This window comes from Canis lupus, chromosome 36 (assembly GCF_003254725.2).
Source record: "Canis lupus dingo isolate Sandy chromosome 36, ASM325472v2, whole genome shotgun sequence".
NCBI classification, from domain to species: Eukaryota; Metazoa; Chordata; class Mammalia; order Carnivora; family Canidae; genus Canis; species Canis lupus.
In genome coordinates this window covers 22,832,069-22,853,998 of record NC_064278.1, presented here as the reverse complement: position 1 = coordinate 22,853,998, position 21,930 = coordinate 22,832,069, and the positions used below count along the sequence as shown (strand labels likewise).

At 35.2% G+C, this 21,930-nt stretch overlaps 1 protein-coding gene across 1 annotated transcript in view; it reads left to right on the top strand.

Moving 5' to 3' along the window:
• Positions 1-10,578, top strand: part of SESTD1 (SEC14 and spectrin domain containing 1) — a 142,567-nt gene extending 131,989 nt beyond the window's left edge. The window contains exons 17-18 of the mRNA XM_025460349.3: positions 611-732; positions 3,233-10,578. Coding sequence (XP_025316134.1) covers positions 611-732; positions 3,233-3,362 — 252 coding nt within the window. The 3' untranslated portion in view covers positions 3,363-10,578. The remainder of the gene's footprint in view (positions 1-610; positions 733-3,232) is intronic.
• Positions 10,579-21,930: the final 11,352 nt, after the last annotated feature.

Here is a 21,930-nt window from a genome sequence, read left to right as displayed (position 1 = left end):
GAAGCGGGCTCCATGCAGGGACCCCGATGTGGGACTTGATCCCGGGATCCCGGGATCCGGCCCTGAGCCAAAAGCAGATGCTCAGTGGCTGAGCCACTCAGGCGTCCCAGCAGATCAGTTTTTAAAATAAGTGTAAAGTGCCTATGTAGGTCATCCCATCAGTTATGTGTCTGAACTCTGAGTATATGTTGTTTTGGATTTATATTTTCTTTCATTTTTGAAGTCTGTAAGCTGTTTGAGGTCAAAATCTGTATCTCAGTCATATTGCAAGCTGCTAAATAAATAAACATTTAGTACAATAAAGAATGGATGAATGAAGGGATACTTCTTAAGCGCAGTTTGAACTTATTTTTCAAGTAGTAGTTTAGTATTTTTTTTTTCTTGGAAATCTCTATAGGCCTTTATACTCCAATTACATATTGTTAGTAAGGATTATGTATTTCATTTTGTTTGAATATTTTGAGCCAGCTTCACCAGTAATGAATCTTGTACAGTGGTGGACATAGAGATGCTAAGAACAAAACAAAAACACCTTCAGTCTTCTGAATTTACGTGAGCTTGATTGCTTTTCTATATCTCTTGATTGATGTTGCCATTTTATTTGTTGCAGATTTTGCAAGACTGTCCAGAAGAGCCTGAAGCTATTAACGATGAGGAGCAATTTGATGAAATTGAAGCAGTTGGGAAATCACTTTTGGATAGATTAACTGTTCCTGTAGTTTATCCTGATGGGTATGGTACATGTTCTTATAATTTTGTCTTTTTATTTGTGAGGTCTTAAAATGAAATCATCAAGAGAGGAAAATATATTTTTTTAAAAAGCCGAGTAAATTAGCTCTGGTCCACATCTTCAGTTCCACAATAAATTGGTTTGTAATGAAAAGAAATACAAACTCGGCTCTTAGCAGCAGTAGTAGTTGGTACTTGCTGCTGTCAAATGTGGTGCATCTTGACAGCTTAATATAGAAGGTTGATATCCTGGGGTCCTAGCCTTCGCTCTGGTGATAGGGAGTAGGGTGCCTCTGGATTTCATCCAAGGAAGTGAGGGGAGTAGTGGGGTATAATGTTTAATGAGCTTTATAACATACTAAACATCGAGTTAAACACTTCACCTCATTATTTTTGATCAAACAGGTTTCGTTAGAGATAGAAATCTGAAGCTCAGAAAGATTAAGTGAGGTACTCAGGATTTCACAGCTTCTAAGTGGAATTGGCATACAGTTTTAGGTTGGTCCAACTCTGAACCCATTCTCTTTTCTCTATGCTATATAGAGTCCCAGTTTATTCATTTGTAGAATGATGGGGACCTGATTCCCACATTGCTTTCTATTTTAAAAGTTAATAATAAAAGTAAGAAGTAATCTCATGCAAATCAGTGGGCCAGTAAATGAGTCTGAAAGAGCTTCATCCCTGAGGATCTTGACCTTCTCAGTGAAAATAATTTAGAGATAATCCAGAGGATATTTAATTCAGATGACAGAGAAACCAAATCATTGGATGCATCTATCCTTACACTGTAGTATAGTGTAACGGATAAGATTGTGGACTCTGGAATCAGATATCTTGGGTTTAAATCTCAGCTCTCCACTTACTAGCTGTAACACCTTGGGCACCCTATTCAGCCATTCTGTGCCTCAATTCTTTCATCTAAAAATAGGGATATATTATTTATACCTTTTCAGGTTATAGGGCAGGGGAATTAACATGAGCTCAATGTGTATAAATTACTTAAAACGAATCTAGCACAGGGGTGCCTTGGTGGCTCAGTTGGTTGAGTGTCTTACTCTTGATTTTAGCTCAGGTCATGATCTCAGGGTTATGGGATCCAGCCCTCAGCCAGGCTCTGTGCTGAATTCAAAGCCTGCCCTCTCTCCCCTTACCTCCACTTGCACTCTGTCTTTATAATAAATAAATACAATCTTAAAAAGAAAGAAAAAACAGAAAAACCCAAAATCTGAAACATAGTAAATGCCAGTACTACCATGTCATGAACTTTAGATCATTATTTAGAATTGATTTGGGGAAGATACAATTCTGTTCCATTGAAAGAATATATAATTCATAATCTATATGTAGATAATCTTTGGCCACAGCCAAAATTGAAACCATCAGAAGTAGCCTAAAATCATGTTAGATATCTGCAATGTATAAAAAAAAATCTAAAATTTTATAATTCAGCTTGTAACAATATTAGAGGGCTGCCTTCATGGTGCTCATTCCAGGGAACCCTCCACCCCCATTTCTGTGCTTTATAACCAGTTGTTAGCACTGTCTCCATTCTACTCAGGTCAGCCTAGGAGCATCTAAAACTAGTATTTTTGTTTGTACTTCTCCTCTTGTATTCTACAAATAGTCCATGTAACACTTCCTCATGTTTTTAAGATTGAAGAATAAATTAGTACTGTATATTCAGATTTCATAACCACCACCTTTAATACTTGGAATTGTTATTCTGTTCCATTTGTATGAAAACCTGTTGATGCTAGTTTAGCAGTAAGCTTATTCAGATTTATTTTTGTAACATTGTCCTGGAAAAATAAAAGAAATTAGATGATCTTCCTGGATTCACTAAAGAATCCGGTTCCAATGCTGGTTTTCCCACTATGTGATCATAGTTAAATCATTTAATTTTCTAGGTCTTAGTTTTCTGATTTTAAAAAATACAGAGCTCAACCAGATAATTTCTAAGAACTCTTCTAGCTCTAAAAGATTCTCTGACTCTGAATACAGAATCTTTTCAAGTAGGATAGCATTAAATCATTTTGTCTGTTAAAGTCCCAAATGATGCCTTAACATAAAACAGGTATTTTACTTGCCAACTGTATTAGACAACTGGTGTACAGAGATAGCCTTTATCCTTGAAGAATACATACAAATTCTATATTTCTGAATGTTTATGCACCCAAAACGGAAAGTAGAATATCTCCAATGTTACATTGTTTCCTTTATTGTTTCATTGTTTAGTTGCATTGTTTGGTTTATTGAGATTATCATAAGTACATATGATACAATATTTAATACAATAATCTGTTTCTTTCAACATGTCTTAATATATTTTATGCATTTAAAAATGTTTCTTCTACTGAATTACCACAAACAGTATATGGTCTTCAGGTGAACTAATGCCATATCACATATAAAATGTTTATGATAATCTTTGTTCCCTTTTGCATTTGCTGTGGTCATTGGATTTGTATTAATCTGATTGTGGTTTTTCTGTTTTAATTTTTAGAACTGAGCAGTATTTTGGGAGTCCAAGTGACATGGCTTCCACTGCAGAACACATCAGAGACAGGATGAAACTGGTTAGTCTCAAAAGACAGCAGCTGAGACATCCTGAAATGATGACCACAGAGAGCTAATAGCTACCAGCTTCCCACAAATCTGCAGTTCATAATCCCGCATGTTGTTGGCATACTACAGCATTAGCCGCAATACATTGATACATTTCACAGCCAGGATAAGCCTCATTTTTTTCCATTTTACATTTCTCTCTACATGTTAACACCTTACAACTACCAAGGCATCATTATTTTACTTGCTTTGAGACCATAGACTCCAAGTATCTTAAAAGAAAGAACTGTAAACATTGCACTGAAAACTTGCTTTAAAGCTTTACCTGACCTGTCAATTTGTAGATGAACAACTGATAATAAGCTTTGAATGGTGCTAATAAGAGTTTAGGAATTCTCTATATAAAAAATGGTTGACCTTCCTCCCCAGGTGATGTAGTAAATTTAGACTATAGTTAAATTGTTATTAGTAGACAGTGGCGTACTCAAAAATTTTACTTTGTAATTCTTCTTCAAAATTGATTATTTTTATTGTGTCAGTATGAAGAAAACCTTCAGATCTTTGATATATCATATTCATTAAAAGACATTTTCCTATTTGTATTGATAATGTATTAAAAGTTGTTTGTGCTTAATAAAAGGCTTCTTTTAAACATCTTACTTAATTTGGTGGTTATATCCTGTTTCCAAACATGAGTGCCTTATTTAAAAGGGCATTCTTAGGATTGTGAGGATGATTTAATATTTGTTTTTTCATGTTGGTTGCATGTGTTTTAGCCAGGAAATCCATATGTAAGCATGTGTATATAATAAATAAGCATGTTTAATTATGAAAAATAATTGTGAAGAACAATTTAGATCTTAAAGAACTTAAAAATAATGGAATACTATTTCTAATTGTTCCCTTCTTTAAGTTGAAAAATGTTATCTAAATTATTAACTACCCTGAAGATACTTTGTCTTTGGGGAGGAGGGTTGGGGAAGAAGGCATACATAATTACTTAAGTGTAATCCTTTATATCAGAGGAATCTTTCTGGAACAAAAACAGCAATTGTTAATAAAACTTAATTTCTCATGATAGACTAGAAACAAAATTCTGAAGTAGTCTAATAAAAATTGTACAACTCTTTTAGAAATAAAATTTATAAAATGTTAGTGCTTATAAGTTTATATTAAGTTTAAATGGTAAAATACATATTTAATTTTTGTGTTAATTTTTATTTCAGAAAGTGTTTTTGAAAAAGATTAAAAATAATTTTTTAGTCTGTGATCAATACAAAATTATGCAAAGAATTGTATGCTGGTTCCTTTTCATGTCCACAAAAATGTTCATGTATCTTCCAATGCAGAAAACCCCCTCTGAACCTGCTGGTTCTCCCATCCTTCTTCACTGCCAGGCCTCCTGGAGAAATTCATGTCTGTTCCCCCTGCATCCTCATCTCTCACTGTTCAACACCTCGCAATCTGTTTTTACATAGCACTTCAGTGAAGCTGTTCTCAGTGGGCTCTCAGTTACTGAATTGAATGAATGTTTCCTTTGATCTGCATTCCTTATCCTTCTCTGTCTCTGCAACATTTACACCATTGAGCAACCTTTCCTCGTTGGTGTCTCGTCCCTTGAAGATGTTATCCTCAGCCATAACTGAGTAGAGTCGCAACTCTAAGCATACCTACTACAGCGCACGCTCAGATTCTGTCTTCAGAATGCTTCTGGAGGGATCTCATCCTTAGGGTTTCTATTTTTATCCCAATGTTCTTTGTTCCATATCTGGTCCAAAATTTTAGACCGTACTTTCAGCTACCTACTTGACATTTCAGTCTAGATGAAGTCATCCTATTTTTCACTTTTCTACTCTCTGAGCAATTTTGGTTCATTTTTTTCTAGTCAGACATGCCAGAAAATCTGGGGGCAATAGCTGATTGCTCCCTTTTTTCTTATGCTGCCACTGCTTCTGAGAACATTCAGGAAAATTATTTCTATATTTGATATCCTCTCAGTCTTTTAGGACTTAACTTTTGAGTATAAACTTGTGATTCTTCATTTCAGTCCTCATAATGGTGCTAACCACATGCTACAATTGTTTATTGATGTCTGTGCCTGCTACACTAGAATCTCTGTTGAGGGAAGGAATCTTTTGGGACTCTCCTGTTCCCAGCCTTGTGCTCATATGTAATAGCCGCTCACTTTTCTGTGTGTGAATGGTCTGTTGTAGACCTTAGTAAGAATCCCCCCCCCCATATTATAGATTGAAGTGTGTTTTAAATATATTTCCTAAAATTTTGACTGACTTATGAATTAATCTACTCATAAAGAAGTCATTTGGTATTTTAGATACTTATATATTAAGTAATTTAGATATTTAGTTACACTCAATATCTATTCTACTGAATTTCAGAGTAGTAAAAATGTTTTTATTAAGATTTGCTAGAAGGGAACTGCACTATAAGTAATGGGAGTCTTAGTTTTATCATCAACTTGACTACTTATTGTTCAGTGAGTTAATTTTTAATATGCCTTAAGCTGTCCAGCCTACAGCAAGAGTAAAATAAGGCATCATCTGAAAATGTTATTTGTAATTTGAATATTTCAGATGAACTGAATACGCTTTGACATATTGTTGCTGTTCATTTGTAAATTTGCTGCTACTTTCTATATGTATATCTTATGTATACATACTTTATGATTGAAAACCCAACAATGCCCTAATGTTTTCTTTCATAGCATAATAGTTCACTTAGAGTACATGTGAAGGAAATGACTGCAGTCTGTTTGAAATCACGAGTTCTGTATACATCATGAATTAATGTTGGCCCACAAATGAGAAAGAACCATCATCTCTATATGCCATTATTGGTATATGACACAACTTACCACATTACTTTTGCTCATCTCAGGGAATTCTTGAAGTATTAATTGGGCTAGATTTGTTTTTTGTTTTGCTGGGGGGAGGGGGTGTTTTCTCTTTTTACTGTATATGTGCTCCTCTCTAAACTCAGTATATATAGTTTTGACACCTGTTCTTCACATGTCTGGCTCTGCAGAGTTAAGATGCAAAGATGGTAACTTTTTTTCCAGATAAAATTGACTTCATTCCAAGTCCTCATTATTGGTGACCTTATTGCTAGGGTGACTCATTGGTGATGGTGATGAAACTGCTCAGCCTGCCAGCCAGGATGTTGATGGCAGGTCTAGGCTTCATTACTGTGTAGAAGACTGGATCCCACTCTAACTTTATAGGCATTGAAATCGGCCAGCACTCCTGAGTGTAACCTAGTGTGAATGTGTTGTTCCATTACCCTGTCAGTTGAAATTGGGGTGTGTTGTTTAGTGTATTGACTGTGGCACACCATTTAGGGCGAACATGATTTTCTGATAGGGCTGAGCAAACCATATTCTCTCATGTAAACCTGTTGTATAACCAACGGCATGATTGTGAGATTAGCTGAACGTAGCTCTCTGTATAGTCTACAGTTGGAAAAAGAACTCTTAATTCTCTGCTACATTGTAAGTTCCTTGCCAGAGACATTGGCTGTTGCTCTGCACTTTTCCTATCCTCACAGGGCCATAGTAAAATCCTGTGGTTCCTAAGAACTAAAATATGCTGTGGTTGCTAAAGTCCCCCACATCTTGAGCTTATTGAAAATGGTGTGGGAAACCAACATTAGTAAATATCATCAGTAACAAGAGTTACATGATTGAGATAACTGGTTAAACCTCCAAAGGAAAAATCTCCTAGAATTCAGAAGATAGACTGCAACATACCTGACTAGTTAACTTAATTAGCAGACTTACCAGTGTTGACTTTAAGTTTTGAAACTAAAAAACTTCAGTGAGAAATGGGAAATATGCTTCTGGGACGGAGGGCAATAAATAACCTTGATGAGGAAAAATTAAGTATTGATTTAACACTTGACAATACGTGGCTTCGGTGTGTGCTCTAGAAAAGTCTAAGTTTAGCTAAGAAGCATAAATAATGGCAAGCATACAAAGGATCATAGAAGAGCCAAAGTAAGAACTGCAGTGAATATAACGGAAAGAGTTTGGAGTTTGAATATCAAATTCTGACTTTGTCATTTACTTGACCTTTGTAAAAATTACCAAACTTCTCTGGGTCTGTAAATACAATCACATTTTAAAAATGTGTTGAAAACTACAATGTTATCCAAAGTGGAAGGAATTATTATTATAATTTTCTTTTTAGAATAGACAGTACAGCATTCTTTTAATGTTGCTTCTGTCTCAGATGACGAGCATGGGGTCATGGGGGAAATGGCACTGTCCTCACCTCTCTGAGCTCAATTTCCCCTACATTCAGAATTACTAAGAGTGGAGTTGGTGAGCTCATCAGTAAATGACAAGACTTTTAAATCTGACAGATTAACTCTTTTATGGCAGGATGATAGACCAGCGAGATGGAAGACAAGTGAGGAATATCATCTACTTTGAGGGTGACAGGACATGACACAGTGCCATTAATAAGTAAGTAAAAGTCATACTCAGAGTGGATCTCAGAGAGCACCAGCCAGTGGAAACAAACGCACCAAGCTGTTAAAAGTATCCTAATAATGAGGTAACAAGCGTGACTTGAGACCACTGTTAGTACTGTTACGGCTAGAGAACTTGAGCAGTGGTAATGTGATAGAGACTGCTAGAAATAGGGATGCTCTGTGAAATACAGGGGAATGTTTTAAGACTGAAAACGTTCATAGATACGATTCTGAATAATGTGACTGCAGTATTTTAAAGCAAACTTGGAGAACTTGACAACACTAGTCCGTGTGCTTCAAGGACAGCAGAGCCTGTACTAGAACATAAAGCACTCAGAGGTCAAAGGAGAGCCAGACCTGTGACTAAATATTTTGAAAGCAGCAAGTAAATTTTTAAAAGAAGATTATTTTTGTTAGAGAACCGTTATGAGGCGCTATATATATATAAAGCATATATATATATAACATATATATAAAACATATCATACCAATATAGTTATATGCAAATCCTTAGCAAATAACTAAAGATTGTTACAACCACTAAAAAGCACAGTGTTCATGGATTTTAAGGCAGGCATGTGGAAAACTACTTCTGACAAAAGGCTATTGAAGTCTAAAGCCGTTCTTAGTGAATATCAAGGAGTCACCTTAGAAGTATTTACAAGTTACATGCCTTCACTTTAGGGTGCCCCCAAATGAGCCTCTCCTTGGAGAGACAGGAGGATAATTCAGATGTCCTTCCACTCAGAAGATAGGGGCCTAGACAATATGATCAGACCTCATATTGTGTGTTGGATCTACATGCCTTTCTTTCTTTTAATTATTATTGTTACTATAGTTCTTTATTAGTTTAGATGTCAGGTAAAAATTTCTGTGCTTGATTTTTTCCCTTAGGAATGCTTCTTCATCTTAGCTCTTATGTTCATCTACACAGCCAACAAATTTGTTGAGAAAAAATGATCAATATAGGTAATTTTTAAAGGTGTGAGGGGATCAAAATGTCAACTGACAGTTTTGAGTCAGTATAGATTTGAGGGCTGACTAGTCACCTCACACTCTGGAATATCTTTTCACAAGCTCTTGAGTTTCTAAATTGACACTGATTGGAAGAATCTGATGATTATCTTGCTGTGAGATCGATACTGAAATTCTCAGTGGCATCATTTGGTAAGTGTTGCACCCTGGAATTTTTCTCCCAACATTTTATAAAAATTTTCAAACATATAAAAAGGTTAAGATTTTATAAAGTATTAATCACCCACATGGTAGTTAGCATTAATTATGCTTGCATGATCACATGTCCATCCATCAATTCATCAAATTGCAGACATCTTCACTACTACTAACTTCAGTATATGTATCGTTAACTAGAGCTCAGTATATGCTGACCACATTTTAAATGTAAAATTAGCATACAATGAAATGCATAAATCTTGAGTATGCATTACCTAGTTTTGGAAAATGCATACAGTACTACCAAAATATAAAAACATTATCAGAAAATTCCCCTTTGGCCCTTTCTAGTCAATCTTTGACCCCACTCCACTCTCCCAAAGGCAACCACTGTTCTTTTGTCTACCAGGAATCCAATTTCTCTGTTCTAGGTCTTTATATAAATAGAGCCGCACAGCATGAACTCTTTCTAGAAGCCTCTTCACTTAACATGTTTTGGAAATCTATTCATGTTGTTAGGTGTTTTAGTTCATTCCTTTTTATTGCTGAGTAGTATTCCATTGTATGACTATATTGCAGTTTATCCGTCTCCCTATTTACGAATATCTGGGCTGTTTCCAGCATTAGTAGTTATAAATAAAGCTGCTATGATTATTCTTAATGTAAGTCTTATGTGAACATAGGCTTTTATTTCTCTTGGGTGAATACCTAGGATTAGAATTTCTGTGTCATAGGGTAGTTTTAAAAGAAACTGCTATCCTTTTCCAATGTGGTTATACTGTGTCCTGGATTTTCACTATATTTTGGATGTGTAGAAAGGTGTAAACTATTTTTATGATTCATATTTGAAATTTTAGAAGTGGGTTTGTGATAGAAATGGCATTGTTAACGGTTGGCAGTTGGTATTCTTTGAGGAAATACCTGTCTGCCCAAAACAGCTCCCCAATGGGTTCCTATGCCTGAAATTTTAGGATTAGTTTCACTTCTTGAAGGATTAAAGCATTTCTGAAGCATGGTGATATATTAGCTAGAAGAAACAGCACTGGTTTGTTTATTTTACTAACTTTTGCCACCCGTTTTCAGTAGGTGAAATAAGACCAATTAAACAGAAAAGATTATTTCTGTTCAATTGGGGTGGAAGGGGTAGTCAGAAATGTGTACTACTCGTCTGTCATGGGTACAGTAATGTGAGAGAGCACTCTCTGGACGGGAAGGCCCCCCAGTTGGTGGTCAAGAAACCCGAAGACGGGGTGGGAAGAATTCTACCTCACGGTTGTAATAAGGGATAGCTCTGTCTTTGCAGGACATCTTAGCCTTTACAAATCACATTTTCTGTGTTGTCTTTTTGTTTAGTACCGCCTAGCTGTAGTTATTTCACACCTTAGTGACTTTCTTACTCACTGTTTTATCCTTCCTGCCTGTTATATTACATATAGCGGTTACTTGTATAAGCCTGTAAAATTATAATCATATGTATGTCTCTAATGCTTGTGTTCAAAGATATTTATGTATGGTTCATTCAATCTTTCCTACTCCGTTTTTAAGGGCTGGGATATTTGGCCTCTACTGTAAATCCCTATAATGTTCCACATATTGTAAATGCAATAAAGATGTTAAAAACTATTAGTAATGGCAGCATATTTTGATATGTATTTCTTTGATATGTTATCACTTTGGACAGTAAGTTTGATTTCTGTTAATAAAGATTGTTCATAAAATCTAGGGAGAATTAAATCATACTGGTCTCTATAATATAACCTGATGAATTCTTCATTTTTGGATCTATTCGAATTATGTCCTCTAAAACTTTAAATTTTTTCTAACATTTTCTAAAATGTTTGATTAAAACAAAATGTAACTTTTTTCTTCTGAAATCTGGAGTCCTAGAAGACAGAGGCTAAATACCCTTTCCCTTGTGCTTCTCATTCTCTATCAACAGCCCCCCATCCCACACCCAGGTTTGGCACAGAAATTAAGAGTTTCCTTTAAATTCTACATTGTATGAAATTGTTAGTTTTTTTATTTTTCCCCACAATAGGTAGTGGTTAGATTCCTTTTGATACTACCAATAAGTCTATTTTTAAGACTTAAAAAAGATGAATATATATTTGGGACTGGGGAAAGCATATTAGAACAAATGTAGCTAAATAACAAAATCATATTATGCTATAAATAATAGCAGCTCCAGAATGGCTACCAGGAATTTAGAATTGCCAAAATTTGGAAATTGGCAAGCCTTATACCTTGTCCAATGAAGTTAGGTACATTTTGGTGATAGTTGAACATATAAACAAAATATGTATACAAAAAAGAATGTACCTTTATTTTCAGTAGGTTTTTTTCATTTTACTACTGACAATATTTACCCTCACCTTTAAATTTCCCATTGGACACTTGGTATATCTACAGAGCTGTTCTACCTAATGTGTAAAATCTACCCAAAAGTAGTCTGATAATCATTCTTATGTGAAAGTCAAAATGGGTGCAAGAAATACCCAGTTTTTGCCGTGTCCAGAAGAGAATTACAGTTAATACAGAAGTCAAAAGTACTTAACAAAAAAATGGAAAAGCTGGAAAAGAAGTGAACAATAAGCATAAAAGCTCATTTGTGACCATGATTAAGTAAAACGTAATGGTTGACAAACCATACTCACTTATTAAATATTAATATTAAATATTAATTATTAAGTAGCCTTGCATTACAACAGACCATAACTTAGCTATCTTTGGAAGCTTACCTTCCACTTTAATTACTTTGATTATTTAACAAAAAGGATCTAGTCTTGAAAAGATTTGGTTATCAATGATTATAAGAACAAAAAGTTGAAAGCAACCCAAATGTTTTAATAAAGGTATCCTGTAAGAATATTATACCATTGAAAATGTTATAAAACTTTATTGAAATTGATAGAAGTCCATTAAAAAGATACTCATGATATATTGTTGAGTGAAAAAAGGCAGTTTCCAAAACTATAGGAATATTAGGATCCATTTTTAAAGATAAAAAATAGCTACTTGCAGAACTTTAGTAAGTTACTTTGAGATGTGGAATTAATAGATCATTATCAATTTCTTTGTTTTATTTTCTAATTGTTTTATTAAAATGGGTTTCTAAAAGCACTTCTAAGTATAAAATGCCTACTACATACATTCTTATATCCCAAAATATCTGTTGCAATAAGAATTCTCAAGAATATATAAGAAAATCTGGGGGGAGCATAGTTTTAAAATGTAAATCACTGTACCTTTTTTATTTTCAAAATGTTATAGAAAGTAAATCTCAATGAAGCCTTTATGTGAAATATGGATAACATAACATCATGTGTTTAAATACCTTGAGAAAACTGTGTGCATTGAAATTTGCTTACATCTCTACAAGTCTATTTCACATTATTTTGTGCAGGACAAAACTGCATTTTAAGAATGGACAAAGAAAGAAAATACTCTTAATGGAGAGTATAACTATAACTTCTAGTAAGCTATAACTTCTAGGTTGATACTAATGAAGCCATGCCTGTTTTGAAAAGGTTAAAATCCCTCAATCCTACAATGAGGGTTCTTTCAAACCCTTGAAGGTAAGTAATCTTGCCAGTGTGTATTCTTAGTAAAAATGGAGACTGGGAAACAAATGAGTCAATATCAACCCTTGGCATTCCTGTCTTTCTATCCATTTTATTCTTTTATCTACAACACACTCAGAATTGGATGATTAGCTCTACCAGTTGTCTACACAGTTGCATCTATGGGGAAGTGCTGTAATGCTGTCAGGACCAGGTTTTCCCAGACTTTTAGGACCGGGAAAAATTTTCCCATCAAAAACTGATTAAAATGCAATTTGGCTCACTTTAGCTAAATTATGGATTAACCAAGCTTCTCTGTATGGTGACCTAGAAATTCAGTTAGTATTAATAATATTACTGTAAGTTGTGAACAATTTACTTACCTACCAATAGATTTTTAGAACATATCCCATTCAGTAGTTGGAAACTACTTTTGTTCTTTTTCAATTTTTTGTTTTTAAGATTTTTTTTTTTTAATTAGAGAAAGGGTCAAGAGGACTCTACACCGATCACAGAGCCCAATGCGGGTCTCAACCTCACGACCCTGAGATCAGGACCTGAGCTTAACTGAGCTACCCAGGCACCCCAAGACTTGGTTTTGTTCTAAGAAAATGTTGAGCTTATAGACCACAGAGATCTCTTTGGTACTTAGGGCATGAACATAGATTTAGTTTCAAGGGAAAAACATAGTTACATCGCAGACATGTAGTTTGGAGTAGAATATTTGTTCTAAATCAGTAATTATCAAACCTGACTATGCCTGTAAATTAACTGGAGATGTTATTAAAATGCAGATTCTGATTCAGTAAGTTGGGTGGAACCTGAGGATCCGCATTTCCAACAAGTTTCCAGCTATTGATGATATCACCAGTCTGCAGACGACTTTGGATTGCAAAATTCTAGAATATCTTTTTTTTTAAATTGTATTTATTTATTAATGATAAGCACAGAGAGGGAGAGAGAGGCAGAGACACAGGCAGAAGGAGAAACAGGCTCCATGAAGGGAGCCCGACGTGGGACTCGATCCTGGGCCTCCAGGATCACGCCCTGGGCTGAAGGCAGCACTAAGCCGCTGAGCCACCCAGGCTGCCCTAGAATATCTTTTATGAAAAAAATTTAGTATATGAATCTTTTGAAGACACTGATCATCTTTCAAATTATCTGATTTCTGTAATTTAAATAAAAGAATGCAGAGGTGCATTTTGGGAAGTATGTTACATACTTCTAGGGACCATAGAAATCAAATATATTTATAATCAATAGGTTCAGGAAAATAAGGTCATCCCATATGTGGTGAATTTTAGCAAACTCAAAACAGTGAAGCCTGAACTGAAATTTCTATTATCTCATGACTGACTGATAATTATAGTCCACTGTGCCTTTTTGCTTTATTTTTTTAAATTCTGTTTTGGGGCACCTGGGAAGCTCAGTCAGTTAAGCATCTGACTCTTGATTTGGACTCAAGTCATGATCTCAGGGTCAGGAGATAAGAGTCCCACATCAGGCTCTGTACTAGACGAGGAGCCTGCTTAAGATTCTCTCTCTTCCCTGCCTGCTCTCTCTCCCCTTCCCTCTCTCCCTCCCTCAAAAGAAAATTCTGTTTAAACTTAAGAAATAAATAAATAAATAGAATAAACTTAAGAAAGTATAGCTATTGTTTTTAAAAAGTACCTTAGGAACTAGAGAAAAATATAAAAAGCAAAAACTGTCCATAATTCATCAATGCAGAAAATACAGTTAATATTTGATGCATTTCATTTGTGCCTTCTCTGATTTTCTCTGGTGCCTAAATCAATACCTGGAACATCAGAAATCCTCAATAAGTATCTGTTGAAAAAAATATTTGAATAGAATCTAATATGCCATCAAGTTTCTGCTCTGTTTTGTTTTTAACCTATTTGATCTGTTTGGGCTTTTCCTTAAGAGTTACTAGTATGATGAGGAGATGAGAGAGTAGACAAGACCTCAAGTTTGTTTTTTGAAGTTCCATTCTCCAAATGTAAAAATGTCTTCTCTTGTCAAGAGCCCTTCTAAATGTAGTGTCATCTAGAATGGGCTACACTTTAAGTCATTATCATCAACTAAAATGTTAGGTAAGAGGCAGCTCCCTGGTAGGGACCAATTAACAACCAGGTAAGGACAAGAGTGGATGGCACTGAGGCAAGAGGCTCATGGCAGATGATGTGCACCCTGGCAGAGGAGACCAGGAGATAACAGAGCATGGGGAGAGCGCAAAAATAGACCTCTACCTTGTAATTCTCCATGAGCTGGTCTATTTGCTTTATTCTGCAAATTTTGCAAATCTAGGTGTAGTTAGAATTCTGTACAGAGATTCTAAATGAAATGGACACTATTCATTATTCTGGAGCGTGCATTCTAAACCAAAGAGCTGCCTTTCAGTTCCTTGGTTCCTTGGTCCTGGGGTTTTGCTTTTAAAGAAATGAATTTGAATTTATTCTTGGATTTGACTGAAATGTACCTTCGCTTCAGCCACAGTACTTACCCCAGCCTCTTGACAGTCATGAAGAAGAAAATAAACAAATATTTTACAACCCAGATGTCCTCAAGCCTAACCAGTCTGTGGAGAGGGAGTATCACATTACAGTGGTAACTCAGATTTTCTGTTTAACCATATTATTTGTTTACATTTTCTACCACCTGTTTGACCTGGAGTGTTTGGACCACTCAACCAAGTCTACCTGTGATCCATTGGTTACTGATGCCAAATCACTCTCCTATTCTGCCCGGGTACCTATCAACCAAGGTAGACAAAAGTGATTTTAAAAGTAAAAACAAGAATCTCCTGAACAACCAATGAGTCAAAGAAGAAATCAAAAGGGAAATGATAAACCCTGAAGCAAAGATAAATGGAAACACAACATACCCAAATCTATAGAATGCTGCAAAAGCAGTTCTAAGAGGGACATTTATAGTGATAAATGCCTAGATTAAGAGAAAAGAAAGATCTTGAACAACCTAGTTTTATACCTTAAGGAACTGAAAAAAGAACAAACTAAACCCAAAGTTAAGAGAAGGAAGAAAATAGCAAAGATCAGAACAGAAATAGGAGCTGGAAAACAATAGAAAAGACCAACGAAACTAAGAGCTCTTTTTAAAAAAAGATAAAAACTGGCAAATCTTTGGCTAGACTAAGGAAAAAAGACTCAAAATCAGAAGTGAAAGAAGAGACCTTACTACTGATACCACAATACACAAAAGATCAGAGGCTACTCTGAGGAATTATATACAACAAACTAGATAATCTAGAAGCAATGGATAAATTTCTGGAAATACAGAACATAGCAAGATTAAATCATGAAGACAGAAAATCTGAACAGTCCATAACAAGTAAACAGATAGAATCAGTAATCAAAAACCTCCAAAAAGGAAAAGGCCAGGAGGAAATGGCTTCACTGGTAAATCCTATCAATTTTAAAGAAAAATTAACATCAATCCTCCTTAAACTCTTTTAAAATATCGAGGGTGAAAGAATAGTTTCAAATTCATTCTGCAAGATTAGCATCACTCTGATACCCCAACCCAGACACATAAGATTATAAAACTATAGGCCAGTATCCTCGATGAATACTGATGCAAAAATTCTCAATATTTGCAAACTGAATACACTAACAATGAGACTGAAGAAAGAGAAATTAAGGAGTCAATCCCATTTACAGTTGCACCCAAAAGCATAAGATACCTGGGAATAAACCTAATCAAAGAAATAAAGGATCTATACCCTAAAAACTATAGAACACTTCTGAAAGAAATTGAGGAAGACATAAAGAGATGGAAAAATATTCCATGCTCATGGATTGGCAGAATTAATATTGTGAAAATGTCAATGTTACCCAGGGCAATTTACACGTTTAATGCAATCCCTATCAAAATACCATGGACTTTCTTCAGAGAGTTGGAACAAATTATTTTAAGATTTGTGTGGAATGAGAAAAGACTCCAAATAGCCAGGGGAATTTTAAAAAAGAAAACCATAGCTGGGGGCATCACAATGCCAGATTTCAGGTTGTACTACAAAGCTGTGGTCATCAAGACAGTGTGGTACTGGCACAAAAACAGACACATAGATCAGTGGAACAGAATAGAGAATCCAGAAGTGGACCCTCAACTTTATGGTCAACTAATATTCAACAAAGGAGGAAAGACTATCCACTGGAAAAAAGAGTCTCTTCAATAAATTGTGCTGGGAAAATTGGACAGCCACGTGCTGAAGAATGAAACTGGACCACTCTCTTGCACCATACACAAAGATAAACTCAAAATGGATGAAAGATCCAAATGTGAGAGAAGATTCCATCAAAATCCTAGAGGAGAATACAGGCAACACCCTGTTTGAACTCGGCCACAGTAACTTCTTGCAAGATAGATCCACGAAGGCAAAAGAAACAAAAGCAAAAATGAGCTATTGGGATTTCATCGAGATAAGAAGCTTTTGCATAGCAAAAGGTACAGTCAACAAAACTAAAAGACAACCTACAGAATGGGAGAAGATATTTGCAAATGACGTATCAGATAAAGGGCTAGTTTCCAAGATCTAAAAGAACTTATTAAACTCAACAGTAAAGAAACAAACAACCCAATCATGAAATGGGCAAAAGACATGAACAGATATCTCAGAGGAAGACATACACATGGCCAACAATCACATGAGAAAATGCTCCACATCACTGGCCATCAGGGAAATACAAATCAAAACCACAGATACCACCTCACACCAGTGAGAATGGGGAAAATTAACAAGGCAGGAAACCACAAACGTTGGAGAGGATGTGGAGAAAGGGGAACCCTCTTGCACTGTTGGTGGGAATGTGAACTGGTGCAGCCACTCTGGAAAACTGTGTGGAGTTTCCTCAAAGAGTTAAAAATAGACCTACCCTACGACCCAGCAATTGCACTGCTGGGGATTTACCCCAAAGATGCAGAAGCAATGAAACGCCAGGACACCTGCACCCCAATGTTTCTAGCAGCAATGTCCACAATAGCCAAACTGTGGAAGGAGCCTCGGTGTCCATCGAAAGATGATGGATAAAGAAGATGTGGTTTACGTATTCAATGGGATATTACTCAGCCATTAGAAACAACAAATACCCACCATTTGCTTCGACGTGGATGGAACTGGTGGGTATTATGCTGAGTGAAATAAGTCAATCGGAGAAGGACAAACATTATATGGTCTCATTCAATTGGGGAATATAAAAAATAGTGAAAGGGAATAAAGGGGAAAGGAGAAAAAATGGGAAATATCAGGGAGGGAGACAGAACATGATAGACTCCTAACTCTGGGAAATGAACTAGGTGTGGTGGAAGGGGAGGTGGGCGGGGGGTGGGGGTGACTGGGTGACAGGCGCTGAGGGGGGCACTTGATGGGATGGGCACTGGGTGTTATTCTATATGTTGGCAAATTGAACACCAATAAAAAATAAATTTATAAAAAATATATATTAGCAAACTGAATTCTATAGCACATTAGAAGGATCATATATTGGGACAAGTGAGATTTATCTCTTGGGAATCGAGGACTGTTCAACATATCAAATCAATACATGTGATACACTGCATTAATAGAATGAAAGAAAAATGATATGATCATTCAGTAGGTGTAGCAAAGGCAATTAGCAAATACAATCCTTTTTATGATAATAACTCTCAACTAATTGGGTATAGAAGGAAAATACCTTAATATAATAAAGGCCATATATGACAAACCCACAGCTAACATCATATTCAATAATGAAAGGTTAAAAGCTTTTCCTTTAGGATCAGGAACAAGACAAGAGTTCCCACTCTCAACTACTCTTACTCAACATAGTACTAGAGCATTCAGGCAAGATAAATAAAAGGTATCCAAATTGGAAAGGAAGATGTAAAATTGTCTATGTAGATGATATGCTCTTGTATAAAGAAAAAACCCTTAAAGACTCTACCAAAAACCTATTATAACTAATCAATGAATTCAGTTGCAATATATAAGTTGCAGTATATAAGCTCAACTACAGAAATCAGTTATATTTCTCAACACTAACACAAACTATCTGAAAAAGAAATTTATATAAAGAAATTTATATAAAGAAATTTATATAAAGAAATTTATAAATAAATTTATAAAAGTTATTCATAATAACATCAAAAACAATAAAACAGGAATAATTTTAATCAAGAAAGATGAAAGAGCTGTACTCTCAAAACTATAAGATTTTGATGAAAGACATTGAAGAAGACACAAACAAGTGGAGAGAGATCCCATGTTCATGGATTAGAAAACTATTGTTAAAATGTTCATACTATACAAAGTCATCTATAGATTCAATACAATCCCTATCAAAATTCCAATGGCATTTCTCACAAAAATACAAAATCTTAAAATTTATATAACCCCCAAAGACCCCAAATACCCAAAACAATCCTGAGGAAGAAAGGCATTACATTTCCTGATTTCAAACTGTATTACAAAGCTATAGAAATTATTTTGTAAATTTTTATTTAAATTTGATTAACATGTATTCTTGGTTTCAGAGGTAGAAGCCAGTGATTCACCAGTTATATAATACCCAATAGTCATTCCATCATGTGCCCTTCGTAATGTCCATCATCCAGGTACCCCATCCTCCCACCCCTCTTCCCTCAGCAACCCTTTGTTTCCTATGATTAAGAGTCTCTTACAGTTTGTCTCCATCTCTGATTTCATCTTGCTTTAATTTTTCTGCCCTTTCCCTATGATCCTCTGCTTTGTTTCTTAAATTCCACATGTGAGTGAGATCATACGATAATTGTCTTTCTCTGATTGACTTACTTCACAAAGCTATAGTAATTAAAACAATATGATGCATAGACCAATGAAACAGATTTAAGATCCAGAAGTAAATCACCTCTACATGGTCAACTAATATTAACAAGGAAGCTAAAAAGTCTCAACAGGGGAAGAATAATCTTTCAATAAATAGTGTTGGGAAAACTGGAAAACCACATGCAGGAAAATGAAATTGGACCCTTATCTTACACCACTCACAAAAATTAACACACAATTGACTGAGACTTAAACATAAGATCTGAAACCATAAAACTCCTAGAAGAAAGCATAATGAAAAAGCTCCTTGACATTGGTCTTTGCAATGATTTTTGGATATGGTAGGAAAGCACAAGCAACAAAAGCAAAAATCATTAAGTGGAACTACATCAAATCTTTTAAAAGCCTCTGCACAGCTAAAGGAAAAACAACCCTCACAAAAAAACAACAAAATGAAAAGACAATATACAGAATAGAAGAAAATATTTGTAAAGCATAAGTCTGAGAAGTGGTTAATATCCAAAGTATATAGCCAAAACAAATGAAAAACAAACAAAAAACAACCCACAATCATACAACTCGATAGCAAAAAATAACCCACTTAAAAATAACCCACTTAAAAAATAGGCAGAGGAACTGAACAGACATTTTTCCAAAGAAGAGATACAGATAGAAAATGGGTACCTGAAGAGATGTTCGATACCACTAATTGTAAGGGAAATGCAAATTAAACCCAATGAAATGTCACCTCACACCTATTAGAAAGAATGGCTGTCATCAAAAAGACAGAAGAGAGCAAGAGTTGGTGAGGATGTTGAGAAAAGGGAATGCTTATTCACTGTTGGTGGGAATGCAAATTGGTGCAGCCACTACAGAAAACAAGATGGATGTTTCTTTAAAAATTAAAAGTAGAGGTACCAATTGATCCAGCAATCCCACTTCTGGGTATATATCCAAAGGAAATGAAAGCAGAATCTTGAAGAGATGTCAGCACTCCCATGTTTATTTGCAGCATTATTCACAATAGCCAAGCTATGAAAACAACCAAAATGTCTGTCAATGGATGAAAGTATAAAGAAATGGATAAAGAAAAATATATATACATCTTATGCGTATATATACATACACACATACATACATTACATATATATATAATATATATACACATTGTGTGTATGTGTGTATATATATATACGCATAAGATGTATATACACACACACACACATACACACACACAATGGAATGTCATTTAGCCAAGGAAAGAAGAAAATCCTACCATTTGTGAGAACATGGTTGGACCTTTAGGACATTCTGCTAAGTGAAAAGTGAAATAAGTCAGAACAAGAAAAATATTGTATGATCTCACATGTGGAATCTAAAAAAAGTTAAACCCATAGGAACAGAATAGAATGGTGGTTACCAGGGACTGGGAGATCAGAGTAATGGAGAGACGTTGGTCCAAGAGTACAAACTTCCGAATAGAAGATTAAATTCTTGGGATTTAATGCACAGCATGGTAATTGTAGTTAACAATACTGTATTATATACTTGAAAGTTGCTAAGAGTACATCTTTAGTCTCACTGCAAGGGTGCCTGGTTGCTCATTTGTTTAAGTGTCCAGCTCTCAATTTTGCCTCAGGTCATAGTCTCACGGTTGTGATATCAGGCCCTGCCTTGGGCTCTGAACGTGGAACCTACTTGGGTCTCTCTCTCCCTCTTCCTCTGCCCCTCACCCACCCCTCCCTCCCTATCTATCTATCTATCTATCTATCTATCTATCTATCTATCTATCCTGTACGTATATATATATTCTCACTGCAAAAAAGGTATGATATATGATGTGATGGAGGAGCTGGCTGATGCTATTGTGTTAATTATTTTGCAATCAACACATTGTACAACCTTAGCTTATACAATGTCATGTCAATTATATCTCAATAAGGCTGAAAAAATAAATAATTAGGATGCTAATATTTCTAAGTCTAAAGTTTCTGATAGCTCAAAGTATCTTTAAATGTCTCCACAAGAATTTAAATATTTTTAAAAACACCTTTATTTTTTAAAAGATTTTATTTATTCATGAGAGACACAGAGAGAGAGGCAGAGACATAGACAGAGGGAGAAGCAGACTCCATGCAGGGAGCCTGATGTAGGACTCTATCCCAGAATTCTGGGATCACGACCTGAGCTGAAGGCAGACACTCAACCACTGAGCAACCCAGGTGTCCCTTTAAAACACCTTTAAAAACCTAATTAATATTAAAACACTGTTTGGTACGTGATATACTATTGGCAAGAAGGAAGAAGTAATGGATTAGTAATTTCACAGATTAACCACAGAGTATCTTAAAAAAGATTGGAAATATTACATTAAAATATGAATTGAAAAAGTGGAAAAGTGAAGGTTAGTGGATTCAGATATTCAGGGAGTCACTCAATGTTTAAACATGGTCCTATATGCCTTTACATTTTATCTATATTAAATATACCTATGTCGAGATATATCAATATAACTAAATATAAAATATATAAATGAAATAGTTATATGTGACATACAAATTTGTCCATAAATATATATTTATTAAAAATTATATATAAGTAATAGCAATCCAA